The sequence below is a fragment of the Eumetopias jubatus genome, unplaced genomic scaffold, assembly GCF_037043125.1.
Source record: "Eumetopias jubatus isolate StellerSeaLion01/CBP00866 unplaced genomic scaffold, mEumJub1_p1.0 scaffold_10, whole genome shotgun sequence".
NCBI lineage: Eukaryota > Metazoa > Chordata > Mammalia > Carnivora > Otariidae > Eumetopias > Eumetopias jubatus.
The window spans coordinates 5254074-5269879 of NW_028274816.1; the positions used below are offsets into that span (position 1 = coordinate 5254074).

General features: G+C 43.1%; 1 protein-coding gene across 1 annotated transcript in view; it reads right to left on the reverse strand.

Moving 5' to 3' along the window:
* Positions 1–9496, reverse strand: part of ABCC11 (ATP binding cassette subfamily C member 11) — a 61791-nt gene extending 52295 nt beyond the window's left edge. Inside the window, exons 1-5 of the mRNA XM_028091245.2 lie at positions 9398–9496; positions 7891–8027; positions 5149–5307; positions 1302–1449; positions 387–620 (exon numbers count right to left, since the gene is read on the reverse strand). Of these exons, the coding sequence (XP_027947046.2) occupies positions 387–620; positions 1302–1449; positions 5149–5307; positions 7891–8027; positions 9398–9496 (777 nt within the window). The remainder of the gene's footprint in view (positions 1–386; positions 621–1301; positions 1450–5148; positions 5308–7890; positions 8028–9397) is intronic.
* Between the last annotated feature and the right edge of the window lie 6310 nt (positions 9497–15806).

Below are 15806 nucleotides of genomic sequence, written 5' to 3' on the forward strand. Positions count from 1 at the left end.
CCCATCCATCCATACCCTCCTCCCCAGGCTGACTGAGGGGATGCCCTTTCCAAGGTGCTTCTACTGAGGGTTTGTGTCTTTTTGTTCACGGCTATATCCCCCAGGGCCTACCGCAGGGTCTGGCTCAGAGTAGGCCTCAGTAAGTATGTGCTGAATGAATGAATCAATCTTGTCCAAAGCCTCTGAATGCAAGTGGCATCTCCCTTAGTTACTGTTGACCTGCTCTTATGGTCTCAGAGGCAACTGTTAATGATTATCCACACACACCCTAAGAATTATTTCCTTTCTCTCCTAACTCCCTTTCCTCCCTCCCTCAGCCCCCAGGGTAGGGATGTCTGGAGGAAAGCTAAGCAAGTGTGGCCTCCAATATAGTCCCAGGCACCTACCTCTCCAGTGGTGATGTGTGTTAGAGACTTAAATTGCATTAGCTTCTCAAAGGCAAAGGAGAAAACAGCAGAACGAAACCTGATGCCTGTGCGCTGGTTTAAGACCCAGCATGAGCACAAACTCACAGACTTCAAGCACTCCGTGAAAAAGAGGGCAAAGCAGAGTCCCACCCCATAGGCAATATTCCCTGACGGTGCTTCAGAATATTCCAGGATCTTTGGTATAATCAGCATCTAGAAGGAAGCAGGAATTTGGATTACTCAGTGTTCCAGTTTTCTTCTGGAGAGACTTGCGTCTGCCCCATGTCTAGGCTGCATGGTCAAAGTACCCTACCCTCTGTAGGCCAACTGGTGAGCATGTGACCCCAGCTGGGACAATGAGACTTACTCTCTGCGGTCAGATTCTTGGGCTGAGGACCTGGAGGACAGGAAATCAAATTGATTCATCTTAACTATGGTACATGGAGGAGACCGCTAGTTCCTGCCACCTACATTCCCAGAGCTGCTCAGCCACTTCTCAAAGCAGCTAGCTTGTACTGAGTCAGGATATGTTCTAGGAGCATTATATATTTATCTCATTTAAATTCACTCTGAGAGGCAGGTAATGTCATGCTCTCCATTTTGTACATGAGGGTCTCCATGAGGTCTACCACTAAGTGTGTCATGGGGTTCCTCGAAGAAGCTCAGGTAAACAAATTGCCCAAAGTCACCCAGCAATTAAGTGGCCAAGGTTTGAACCCAAGCAATAGCTGCAGAGCTCACCCTCCTAACTAGTACTAGCTCTACTACCTCCAAAAGGGCTTCATCTTCTGAGTGTAGCTGAGAGACAAACAATCCCCAGCTCCAGGCATGGACTTGGACGTGCTAACCTCTAAAGCCTGGAGTCCCCCAAACCTCCTGAAGCCAGCCACTTACTGGGCCTAGCACGGCCGAGGCAGAGAAGATGCAGCCCAGAAATATATCGAAGAGAGCCCTTGTTCTTTGAAATCTCATCATCACTCGAAGCACTGAAGCTTTTTCAATCCCATGTCTTGAGACTTCTTCTTCCCAAAGGAGGCAGAGCCTTCAAAAGAGGAAAACTGAGCCAGTGAACTCTCTTTGCGTAGAGTATCTCAAGTCAATCCCAGACATATTTCATCTACAAATGCTTCAGTATGTATCTCTTCCAGACAAGGCCTTTTAAAAAAACTACAGTGACATACAATATTTATACGTTAATGACTATTAATTATTAAAAACTATTAATTGGCATATATTAATGTAACATATTAATTACATATTTAATAAAAAAATTCCTTGATGGCATTTAATACCTGGTGTGTATTTGAATTTCTCTAATTATGTCAAAAACATGTTTTTATGATTCGTTTGCCCAAGTCAAGATCCAAATGAGGTCCACACATTGCATTTAAATGACAAATCTTATAGGCTTCTTGTGTCTCATTTTAACCTGTAATAGCTTCCCCTTCTCTGCATTTTCTGCCATTTGTTTGTTGAAGAAACTGCATCATTTATTCCATAGAATTTCCCACATTCTGGATTTGACTGATTGTATCCCTATCGTGTTGTCTAACATAACCCTCTGTGCCCTGGATTTTCTATTAAACTCCTAGCTGGATCCGGAGACGTAGTGAAACTCAGAATTCTGGTCAGCTGGCAAAAATACTTAATAGGTGATGCAGTGTATTTCTTTTGCATAACATCAGAAGACATCTGGTGTCCTGTTATTAGTAATGTTCAAGGTGTCAGTGAGTTAAGGTGTATCAGCCTGACTCATTCACTGCCATTCATTCCCCATCACTGATGACCATTGCCTAGATCCACTTCCATTAGGACTGGCAAAATGGGGATTTCTAATTCTAACATTCTTTCTGTATTTAGTAGCTTGAATTTTTCTATTAAAAACAAAAACCTCTCAGGGCACCTGGGTGGCTCAATCTGTTAAGCATCCGACTCTTAATCTCAGCTCAGGTCTTGATTCCAGGGCTGTGAGTTCAAGCCCCGTGTTGGGCTCCACGCTAGGTGTGGAGCCTACTTAAAAAATAAATAAGTAAAAAAGATAACTTTCCCTCATGGACTATTTCATTACCCTGAAACACAGTTAATTGGGGAAATAACCTAAGACTTTAAATAATGTCACCCTTTCTTTTTATATAAATTAAGATTCGTAAAACCCAAAACTCTGACCTCCAAAAAGTGCCTCCATTTATTTCAAAGTCCCCCAAAGCGTGCCCCAATGTTGGATCACCTAATTAAAAGCGTGCCCTTATTTTGCCAGTCTGCGCTAATGATGCCAGGCTGTTTATGTTACATCCGCAAAACAGGAACACCAAAAACATTTCTTTGGGGAAAAAAAATGAAAAACAATATTTCAAGAAAGCATTAAAGAAGTTATCATGACAGGAATTGAGAATTTTGTCGACTCACTTATCCTTCTTTTTTATTTTGTATTATGTTGATACCGGAGCCGGTAACTGGAAAATAATCATTGTCTTAATCTGGCCCTGGATGCTTCCCATGTATCCACCATCCAGTCTGTCAGTGGCAATCACCATATTGGCATCTGCCCTTTTACTTCCTGGCTCCTGCTACACCTAGTTTGGTTCCACTGTCTGGAAAGCAATTATCACTGCCCATGATGAGAACATCAAGGACCATGCCAAGAGACTCCAGGACTCCCTGAAGCCTCCACTCAGCACAGAGCAGGAGCATGGCGGGCCACCCCTCGTGCCCAGGGCCTGAGAGCAGCACAGCTCGTGCATGTTCTCGAACAGCTCTAGCAGCCTCTGGTTCTCATCTTCTGCCACCAGGTCTCTCATGGCGGGCAGTTCTAGCCCTTTCTAGTCCCTCCTCCTGCAGCCATGGACACTCATGCCCAGCCTACAGCCGGACAGGAGCGAACACCATGAGAATCTTCCCGTCCTACACTTCCGCCCCTGCCCTCCCAACCCCAGGCTGCTTCTTCGTTCCTGAGTTATAAAACTGCCCCGTGCCACGCCCATCAGCGTGAGCCAGATAACTTGCAGGAGGTGGGGGCGGTGGTCTGGGCCCTAGGTCAATAAAGCAAAAATGTCTCCATGACACCCCTATGTGTTAGAGGATTTTATTGCTGGTGGGCAATATTACTCAGGCCAAACCGTGGGGCCACCTCTCCTTGTTCCAGCTTTACCTCCACATATAACCTAATCCACAGAGACAAAAAGCTCTAGAGTAGGTTCTACTTTGACTAAACAAATCCAAGCGTCCCGCAGCCTGCCCTCAGCTCACCTAGCAACCGTATCAATTTCTGGCCATGATTACCAGGTTCAGAAGACTTGCTTTCAGACTTGCCCTCCTCCCTTCAATTAGCTATACAACTCTGCTATAACTATATAACATCATTTTACTTCTCTTAGTCCTCAATCTCTTCATGTGTAAAATGGGGAAAATAGCATATGCCCTGTTTACTTGTGATGGCCAAAGGAGGTGATGGATGGGGAAATGCTCTGTAACTATAGAACGATGAACACTATGGAGAATTACGATAGTGATACTGAAGATGATGGTGGTGATAATGTTGACTCTGCCATTGGGCTGATGACCATGGTGGTGATGGTAATGGCTGGCAGTTTGTCGGCAAATCCTCACAAAAGTCAAAGCAGTTCTTCTGAGGGACTAGGGAAGATGCACCCCAGAACTCTGCCTGTTTAATGGGGAACACAGAGAAAGAAGCCTCTCTAAAGGTGTGAATGCATGGATCATTATTTTTTCAAATAAATGTCCCAAAGTGGCGTGATGACAAAAGTATTGGTAGACAGACATGGTGAGTTATAGAATAAAAACAGCAGAATCAGTGCACCCAAAGTAAATAGACATAAATCAATCAATGGATCAATTTTATGATCCATTATTTTATGCATAAGGACGCACGGTCTCTATAAGGGTAAGTGACTTGCCCGACATCATAGCTGGTAAGCAGTGAGGTTCAGACCAATATCTGGCATGATCCAAGAGGTAGGTGCTCCCTGAAAACTTTTTTTTCTTTTACTGAATAATTCTGAGAAGCAGAGGGTCAAAGTTGAACCAGCTTTTGTTTTCTTAGTGCCCTCAGTACACTAATTTGCTTTGTAATCTAATCTCTGAGACCTGGCAATAGTATGCCACATTTCTCAAACTCCCTTGACCAAAGAATCCTCTTTTCAGGGAAGTTCTTAGGGGACAACCATTTACTGGAACATATTTGGAAAATGCCATTCTCTACCTGGCGTCTCTCATGAAGTAGCTAGAGGTAGGAACATGAAAACAAAACATTTGAAATCACTTATTCATTCCCCACTCCCCACTTAATCCTCATATTACCTTGTGAGGTAGGTGGTACAGGAAACTCAATCACACAACTAGTTAGTGATGACTTAAGGATTCAGAGACTTAACCCCAAATTTAATGATGAGTGACACAGATAACTGCCTGATCCAGAAGAAAAAGCAAAAGGAACAAGAAGCAATAATTTCTAACTTTCTTGGGGTCCTGGGTCCTTAGGCAAATCTGATAAAAGATATGAACCCTTGCTCCAGACAAAAGTCCCTAGCCCATATGTATAAAATATGTATACCATTTCAGGGGGTTCATGAACTACAGTGAGGCCTCTTGATACCAAGGAAGAGCTGATATTCTTTGGTTGTCTAAAGATGGGCCCTACCTGCTACTCTCCAGAATCTCTGGTCACCAACCCTGCAGGACATGATCTCTAACCAATCCAGTGGCTTGCCCAGTATGACTTTACCTTTTAGCATTTTTGTCTGAGGCATCATGTACCGACAGCTGGGGGATGGTGTTCTCATCCAAGCGTTTCTGTAAACCTAGGATCATGAGTGGGGTCAGCCATGACAACGTGAGGTGTGAGAACAGGCCAGCATCATCCAGGGGTTGTGGGGCAGGAAACCTAGCAGAGAAGTCATAGGTCATATAGTTACCCTTATTTTTTTTTAAGATTTTATTTATTTATTTGAGAGAGAGGGCTAACACGTAAGAGAGAGAGAGCATGTGAGATAGAGAGCACGAGCAGGGGGAGGGGCAGAGGGAGAGGGAGAATCAGACTCCCTGCTGAGTATGGAGCCTGAGCTGAGGCTCTGGGCTTGATCGCAGGATCATCATGACCCGAGCCGAAGGCAGACATTCAACCCATTGAGCCACCCAGGTGCCCCTGTAGTTGCCCTTATGATATAGGCACTAAAGACAGAAAATTAAGCCAAAAGCAAGATTTTACAGGGATAAATTATATATTAATGTAAAAACCACAGTGTGGTCATCTGGAGATACAAAACAGTATGGGTTTTTTTTTTTTCCCATTACTCTATTATGTGTGATAATTAAAAAACAGAAACAACAAAAACACCCATCAATAGGGGAATGATTTAAAAAGAAAGAAAAGAAGTAGGGTATGTGGAAAACAATGCAGAAGTGTCCAAAAATAGAGTCGATCTGTATGTAGAATGTGGAAAGAGCTCTAAGCAAGAAAAAAAAGGCTACTTGCAGGTCAAGAAATTCAGTATATTTTGACATTTAAAAAAAGGAAGAAATGAGAGAAGGCAAACAAAACTATATATAAAGTCAACCACTATTAACAATTATATATACACGTACATATGTATATACACATTTATGTATTTAGAATATGTATACACACATTTATGTATTTATAAATGTATACATACATTTATATATCTATGTATTATATGTATATGTGCATTTGTGTTTTTATATGTACACATTTATATACATACATATACATTTATATCAGATTCTTAATAGTGGTTGACTTTGACAAAGGGATTAGAATTGGTAAAAGTACAGGAAAAGAGATTCTCACTGTTTCACATTTTCTATATTTTGCTTATGTAATTTTCATAAAAACAATAAAAATGGAATAAAAAGTAATAAGTAAGAATGATAAGGTCATATCCCTGGAAATGATTCACAAATACAGAAATAATAATTGGATGAGGGTGTTGGCATTGTGTGTAAGCTCTACTCTTTTTTCAAAGTTGCCTTTAATGCTGTGTGTTTCAATCTGAAGAAAATCCCATTAAAAAGAAGACTTGGGGAGAAAGATGAGAAGACAAAAATGCCAAACGCATGGGATGTTTTTGTTTCGCTTTGGACTATGGGCTCTTCTTCACTGGGTGGCCCTTCCCCTCCTCACTGCCCACCGGCCCCCACCAGCTGTGCCTTCTGGACAAGGCTGGAGAGAGAAGGGACTGAAGGGAGGATGGGGATCTGTCCCAGGTATCACCAGATACGTGGGGCCACGTGTGATTGCAGGGAAAGGGCAAGAGTCTGCGAGCTGGTGCCGCTACGCCAAAGGCCTGACAGGAGCAGCGTGTTTCTCTAGATGAGGTGACCCGGGCCCACTAAGTACCCAGGTTCTTTGTTTTCGGTGGAGATGAGAGCAATCCTGTGGGAACAATGTAGCTAGTAGTGAGGGGACCTCAAGTTTTTTAAAAATAGGAAAATAACGGCAGTTTCTTTGATAGATAAAATCTTAGCAAACATGAGAGAGAGAAGAGAGGATTGTCCACACAAAATGCAGTCCTGGTGACAAAACGCTGAAGAATCAGCCTAGAGGAATGTTAAGGTCCTGTCCCTACATGATGAATAAATGAATTCTGTGCAGGCCCCCGAGAGCAAGTTTGTATGAGTCCCAAAGACATTGGGGGATGGTTACTTTCAACTATGGTTTACTGGACAAGGATACATTGAATTTCTTTAACTCTTAAGTTTAAGGGTAACACCATAGGGCATTTGGGCCCTTTCAACAACTCCTCATTTCTCTTAGAATGAAGACCAACACACTGAATGTGCCCTGTGGAGACTTGCGTCCCTCGGCAGCCTCGTCTCATGCCACATCCCTTATCACACATGACTCCAGTGACACTGGCCTCCTCAGTTCCTGGACACGTCAGGCTGTGTCCTTTCCACCTCAAGGTCGGGTCTTGGCACATGCTGGTCCCTCTGCCCAGATCATTCTTCCTTTACTCTGGCCTTGTAAATTCTTGTTTATCTTCCAGGGCACAGCTTAAGTACCAAGAACCTACCAAGCTGTAGCTGTTCCACTGTGCCTCAGCACCCCCACACTTCTTCATAATACTATCTTCAAGCAGCTTATAACCATGTTTAGTTAGGAGTCTACTTGCTTATTGTTTTTCTCCCCAATGTGTGGTCCATGATGGGCAAGGATCACGTCTGTCTTGCTTACTGCTGTTCCCCTGAGGTCTAGCACAGTGCCTGGCACATGTAGGTGCTCAATGAATCCTTGTTGGATGGATGAATGAATGACCGGACAAGTGAGTGAATGAGCTGACTCTGCCTCCCGGATGTGCCTCGGGCTGCTCTGGAGGTTTGGCTGTGGTGGGTGACATGACTGTGTGGAGACATGTGGAGACATCTTTGGGAAGGGTGTAGGTATTAGGGTCTGAGGAACAAAGCCCTGAAGGCTACTGCCCCTCGCCTCCCCCTCAGAACTCACTTTGGCTTGGGACGGAAGGGAATCATGGTTCTCCAGGCAGCATCGTATTTCCCCCAAGGGAGGACTGTCGCCATCCCTGGTGCCTCAGGCTTCCTCACCTGCTGGCTCCAGGGGCCGTCTCCTGGAGTGTAAGTATTCTTGGGAAAGAAAAACCGAAAGAAATCAGCTTCCCAACCGATCTCATAAATACTATTCTGGAGTGTTAGCCACCCACGGACAATGGATCTTCCTATATCCAGTTTCCTAAAGAAAGGCTGCTAGAGTCAGACAGAGAAAGACAAACACTGTATGATCTCACTTGTATGTGGAACCTAAGCACAACAATAATGAAGCGCTCAGAGAACAGATTGGTGGTTGCCAGAGGTGGGGGTGGGGTTTGGGCGAAATGGGCAAAGGGGGTCAAAAGGTACAAACTTCCAGTTAAAAAATAAATGTTGTGGGAACTGAACACCATCATCATCATCATCATAAAATTAAATTTAAAAAATTTAAAAAATAAAATAAATATCATGGGGCTGTAATGCACAGCATGGTGACTATAGTTAAAACACTGCATTGTAGGTTTGAAAGCTGTTAAGAGTAGATCTTAAAATTTCCCATCACAAGAAAAAAAATTATAATTATATGAGGTGGTGGATGTTATGTTGTGATAACTCTTTCACACTATATACAAATATTGAATCATTATGTCATACACCTGAAACTAATATGTTTTACGTCAATTATACCTCAATTAAAAAATAAATACAAGAAAGGTTGCTGGGTAGGGAATAAGCAGTGGGCCAAGACTCAGGACCACTAGGTCCCAGCCTTGGTTCTGCCTACATTCGCGGGGTGACTCTGGGCAGGCCACCCCACTTCCCCAGGTTTTTATCTGTGATATGCACTTTACACAAGAATAAAGGGAGCTATAGTCACCCACAGAATGTGAGACCAAGTCACTCTCTGAGGGTAAACTTACTAAAAAGAAATCAAGAAGTAAGAAAGTAACCCCCCAAAATTACATGTGACCCTTTTGATAAAGTGGGAAACAACTAAAATTTTTTTTAAATATTATCTTTAGGACTTCGTATAGAGTAAATAATACTATCTTAAAAGCATAGTAAGGGATTGATGAGAAAAGAGTCAGGAGAGTGAGTACTTCAGGTAGGGAAGTTGGGGAGTGAAGTGGGGGGAGGTCTAATAGCTGGATGTGATTGTCAAGGTTCAAGCTGGTGAGTTGATGATGGTTTTACAGTTATAAGTAAGTACATAGATAAATAGGTAATAGATTAGATAGGTAGATAGATGGATAGATAGATAGATAGATAGATACATAGATAGACCAACCAGGAAGGTATGTCATGACCAAGGATTATGATTCATCTAATCGCAGAAGCTTGAGATCCATTAAAAGAAGTCAAGTTTGAATAATGTGGGACAAAATTTTCTAATCTAATTTGTGAACATTGAGACTATCCTGTTAATTCAGTTTCCTGGTATTTTAATGCAAAGGAGACCTACTTACGTAGCTAAGCCCTGAAACGACATCATTGCTCATGTCCATGCCGAGATTCCCAAGGCCACCAGAAGATCTGGGGACCCAGTATAACCTCCTCCTGGTCATCTTCGGCTGTCTTGCCAATCCTTCGTTTCCCAGAATCAGAGAATCTGAAAAGGCAGCAGGTAAGGGCAGCTTAGATTCAACCCTAAGCAGTCAGGAGCGGGGGACATCCCCCTGCGGGGAGTGGGCCAGGGTCACACAGGAGACTGGGCCACTGTCCCAGTTCCTGCTCCTCCTTCTGCCTGAGATGGGCTTGCCTCCCTCTTTTTAAACATCTACTCGGGCCTCAGCTCAAGATCACTTGGGGAAAACTTTTCTAACCACCCAATCTCAACCCCATAACCGTGGGCCAGGACTACTCATAAAACCATAAGCTACTTCTCTTATCCCTGTTTGTAATTATATACTTGTGTAAATCATTATTTGTTTAGAGTTCATTTCCTGCTCTAAATAGAGAGCCTCACAAGGACAGGGCCATGTCTGTTTTGCTCACTACTGAATCCATGGAGCCTGGGACAGTGCTAGGAAGATAACAGGTGCTCAATAAATAAATAATAAACGGATGGATAAATACGTGAAAGAAATGCAATTTTACTATTAACTCTGACTCTTAGCTTTCACAGACTCCGAAAGTAGAGCTGGACACAATTTAAGAAACTTAAGTAACCCAAGGTATTTTTAAAATGTATGAAAATGCTTTTCATTTTTGCCTTTCTGAATATGTGATTCAAGCCCAGACTATCCATGTGCCTGGGTTGGGAGAGGGGATGGTAATTAGGAATATTTCTGAAGGAATGGAAAAAGAGAGTATATAACAGGGCCAGCAACATGGGCTATGACCAGTGCCTTCCAGAGCCCTGTATTCAGAAAGGTCCAGGCTTGGTTAAGGCTCTGCTGTCACCATTTTGAAATGCTTAATAATTTTGAACAAGGAGCCCACATTTTCATTTGGCACTGGGCCCTGCAAATTATGTAATCGGTCATGGTATTCAAATATAGCTCTTTACGTTCAAATATTGGATTGTGCTTCAAGTAAATAGACTTGCAGACTAACCAGTCTTGGGAGAAGAACCCATTTCCTCCCATCCCACTTCCTTTCAGCAAATCACGTGGTTGCGACTGGTGGACTCCATTTCTGGAATTCTGCTATAGAGCATGCCAGACAGATTCCCCAGCCAGGGCATCAGGCCACAAGGTTTTACTTGCCATGCGATGGTAGAAGTGAAAGCAGAATAAGTCAGTCCGAGAAAGACAAATACCATTGTGATTTCACTCATATGTGGAATTTAAGAAACAAAACAGATCAACATAGGGGAAGGGAAGGAAAAATAAAATAAGATGAAAACAGAGAGGGAGGCAAACCATAAGAGACTCTTAACTCTAGGAAACAGAGGGTTGCTGGAGGGGTGGTGGGAGGGAGGGATGGGGTAACTGGGTGATGGGCATTAAGGAGGAAACTTGATGTAATGAGCACTGGGTGTTGTATACACCTGATAAATCACTGAATTCTACCTCTGAAACTAATTATACGGTATATATTAATTAAATTGGAATTTAAATAAAAATTTAAAAAAAAGAAGAGAATCTGTCAGGGATGGTGGAAAAGAAGAAAGAGAGAGAATGTCACACACTCTTTGTTTAAGACTGGGAGGAAACGAGGTTTCTGGCTGCTATGAATCAGTCTAAGACAGACACATTAAAGTAAAATTGGCATAACTCAACAGAAGTCTTTGGGGCTAGGACCACAGTGTACTGCAGTACAGTTTATTCACTGCACGAAGGTTTCCAGTGGAGGGAACGGCAGGGGCAGAAGCGGAAGCCAACAAATTCTAGATTGCAAGTCATGGACTTGGCAAGCGGCTGCATCACTGATGTGCTGACAGATATTTGTATTTATAACTAACCTACTATTGCAATTGGTGACTGAGTGTAGTTGCAACATGAATGCTGCTTGACATTTGGCTTTACCTTAATAACTAAGAGGAAAATGAAACATCAAAGATATTCATTGGTTGGATCTTCACTCATCTGTCAATGACCCGAATAGTCTGCCAATACTGAAACAATACTTCCTCATTTTTCCTGTGCTCTTCACAACATCATGGTTTTAGGCACCACACACTTGTAGATTTAATCTGCATTATTAACATTTCCTGCATTTATTTCTTCAGCCTAGATAATCCACAAAATAATAAAACAGCCCTGCTTTATAAGCTTTTTTAATGTGTGTGTGTGTGTGTGTGTGTGTGTGTGTGTGTGTGTGTGTGTGTGGTGTAAATATTCCCACCGCGGCTGATTTCAAGCTACCCACATGACCACTGAATATAAAGGTGGAAAGAGAGACATAGTGATACATCCTTCTACAGTATTTCCACCCTACAGATGCAATAGAGATAAATAATTTCAAAATGTAAATAATAGTAAAATGCAGTAAAATAACTAGAAAGTGATATTTTGAGTATTGCCTTTGTCTTTGATATATTTAATTGCAAGTTTATATAATTTAATTTTAATAGTGTTCGTGTTTAACGACTGGGCTCTCAGAATTCCTGAAATGTGATGGGTTGTTCTCCTGAGTCAGTATGAACAGACTCCAGCAGACCACTGCTGATCCATCTGGAAAACATGGTGCCTTTTTCTAAATCCTTCTCCCACCAGGGACAGCTTTTTCTAATTCCCTCCTAAGTTAGTGCTGGCTGTACCTGGGGGTTAGCTTTCCTGGCTCCCTTGGTGCAGAGGGGAACAAGAAGTAGAAAGTCTGGGTGAGGGCCTTGCTGAGGGGGTCCAGTGGGCTAACCACACTGCAAATAAATGAGAGTCACGGAAAGGTCTTGGGAGTGGAGTATGGGGCTCACAGAGGCCTGGCAACCCTGGGAACACCGCCAGGCCACAAGCAAGCCAAAATGCATCACTACAGACCCTCCAATGACAGCAGCGCAGGCAGTGACCAGGAGGACAAAAGACACCGCTTGGAAAAGCCAAGGAGCAGAGGGCACGGTGCCTGGGACCCTGACTCATCCTCTGCCAGGCAACAGCTCTGAGACTGATCCTTTGCTGAGAGTAACTTAAAGGAACTATTTAAATGACTGGATTAAACAAGAGCTTAAAATGGTAAACAGGAACACTTATTTTCTCTTCATTAACCAGCAGTTTAGGGGCTCATGAGGAAGACTATGTTCTTAGAGACGAAATAAAGATATTGGATGTTCTCTCACCTTTCAGCTCTGGTCTGATTTGCCAACCTGGTTTATTTTTACACCCCTGTGGAGAGATGCAGAGAGGGTTTCAAAGGTGTCACCCATTTTTATATGGCATTTGTCCAAGAAACTAATAACAGGGAACAGTAAAACAAATGGAAATGAAGAAAATGTAAGCATGTATGATGGATATATGTTTGCTGAACACAAATTGCTCATTTCCACACAATTGCAGCTCAGTCACACATTAGTGCGGGCCACCTTCCAATCGATGAGGCCCACCTCCGCTTCTTTGACTGGCCAAGGGAATTCCTCTAGAACTTCCTTTGGCAGTCCTTGAGAGGTTCCCTGGCCTCCCAGCTTCCTCTTGGGAAGAACCAGAGTGCAAGTTTATTCACTCTGATTAGTGGTGAGACCATCACTGCGGTGAGGGTGGAGACCAGGATGTGACGGGAATAAAACAGAGAGGAAACAGACGCTCCCAGCCTTGTGCTCTCCCCATCCCTGGGGGGAGAAAATCATGATTATAAACTTGGTTTAGACATGGGCCATTTGCATATGACCAAACAGTCTGGAAACAGGAGGGGTGCCGCTCCCGCAAGGTAATGTGTGGCACAGGCCGTCTGGAGGAACTAACTTCCTTCCTCATTGTTCTTACCCCTTTATCCAGCAGGATGTAGTGTCTAAGGCTAGAAGGTATGCCAGAGGGTAAGGACAGTATCCAGGGCAAGGCACAGAGACACCAGCAAGCCAGCCTCCGAAGAGGTTTAGATGATTAGACCTTATTCCTGTACCTCTCCCTCCAGTCCATTTACACCCTGTGCTCATCAACTTTCCCTGCTCAGAGGTTCATTTCCTTCTGCTAGTTCCAATAGCTTCTGGAGGCCATCGCTGGCATCTTCCTGACTGCTGAATCCCCACATCCCGATGCCTGGCCTTCTCCTCTGTTCCAGAAACTGGGAAACTCCTCCCCACCTTGATCTTTGTGCTAGTCCTAATCTCTGCCAAGAACATTCTCCTTCCAGCTCCTCATGGTGCTGGTCCATTCTCATCATTCAATCTCAGCTCAAACACCACCTCCTGGGAGTAACCTTCCCAGACCTCCCTGGTGAACATTGTACTCCTCTTTCTATCATAGTTTTCTGCTTTATTTGCTTTACTTACCACTTTCTCAAATTGCCATTTCTTTCTTTCTTGGCTTGTTTATATTTCTGCCCACCTCCCTAGAATATCAGCTCTTTGAAACCAGGGACCTTGTTTGTCTTGTTCATTGATGTATCTGTGAATCTAGAATAGTGCTCAGCACATAGTAGATGCTTAATAAATATGTGAAGGATAAATAAATGATGTAGATGCAAAGCCTGTCAAAGAAGGAGCCAGGAAATCCACATGGTCACTGAAGACCTCGCATTTAGATTTTTGATGCTTTGTCCAGTGACACATCCCATTACAGACATACAGTCACAGGATTAAAAGAAGTTGTTTATCAAGCAAGCAATTTAAACATGGATCCATTCCCACAACACAGCTTCCTTAGTGTGGTGTGAATTTGTATTTAAAAAAAATAAATCCAGGGCGCCTAGGTGGCTCAGTTGGTTAAGCGACTGCCTTCGGCTCAGATCATGATGCTGGAGTCCCTGGGTCGAGTCCCACATCGGGCTCCCTGCTTGGCAGGGAGTCTGCTTCACCCTCTGACCCTCCCCCCTCTCATGTGCTCTCTCTCTCTCATTCTCTCTCTCTCAAATAAATAAAATCTTAAATAAATAAATAAATAAATAAATAAATAAATAAATCCAGCAATTATTATGTGAATAGAATATCAATTTTGTTTGTTGTTATTGCTGTTATGGGGGCAGGAGTGTAAGTGTGTAGATTAAAAGCATTAAACATGAGTGTTTAAAAAATATATCATGACGTTTATAAGATGGTTTTTTAATTTCTTTGTTAAACACAAGGAGCCTCAAAAACTGGGCCTCCTCCATCTTGCCCTTAGAGAGGCCTTGATAAAAAGGTAAGCTCTCGTAGATGTGGGCAAATCTTTTTTTATCTCTATATCTCCCCAGAGTCTACCACAGGGTAGGGTACACAATGCACATCCAGAGAAATGGTCCAGAGTTTGCTTACTGTATCCGGGATCTTCAGCTCAACTTCTCTCTAGGCCTGGTGGCTCAAGCCCCAGTGTAGGAGATATCCTTGACAACTGTTTTCCTTCATTCATCATGTCCAATCCATCAGCATATTCTGTTGAAGCTACAGTCAAATGTAGCTTCCAGTCTAAGTCCTCATTATCTCTTGCCTGGACAAATGTCACCACCTCATAACTAGCTTCCCAGCTTCTGACCTTAAATCATTACATTGCATTCTCCACACAACAGCCAAAATGGTCTCTTGAAAACATAAACCAGAAAAGATATTCTGCACCTTGAAACTGCCAATGGCTTGCATCATGCTTAGAGTAAAACCTAACTTCTTACTAGACTCCTTACCCCATCTTTTTACCTCTTACATGGCCCTCTGTCACCTGATCCTGACACTTCTCTTATCTCAGCCAAACCACCAGGCCCCACTTGCACTAAATTCCAGGAGCAGTTTTCTCAAATATCCAAAATTCATTCCGGACACAAAATCTTTGCAGTTGTTGCTTCTTTGGCCTGGAACAGCACCCCCTGGGCACCCCTGCCCTGAGCTTTGCATTGCTACCTCTTCATGCACAGGGCCCTGTTCAAATGTCATCTGTCTAGTGAGTCCTTCTCTGACCATCTAAAGGACTTACCACCATCCAAAATTACTCTCCTTGTTTGTTGTTTGTTTCCCTCACTAGAAGTTCAGCTCCACGAAAGCAGTAACCTTGCCTGTCTTGTTCACTGACATATCCCCAGCACCTAAAATAATATCCAGTACATAGTAGGTATTCCAAATATATTGCTTAGTGAATGAAAGAAAGTTGGGATAATGTCAGAGAAAGAGCTTTAGGCAGGAGCATCCAAGTTCCTGCATTTCTATCTCCACCACGGCCTTATATACCTGCTTGTCTACCTACCTTCTTCTGGCCCTTATCTGCAGCACGCACAGAAACACACAGTTCTGCCTGCCCTGTATCAGACTCAGCCGTCTACAGGGCTGTCCACCCAGCCAAGAGATACACAAGGGTAGGAGCTTGTCTTATGTTATACTCT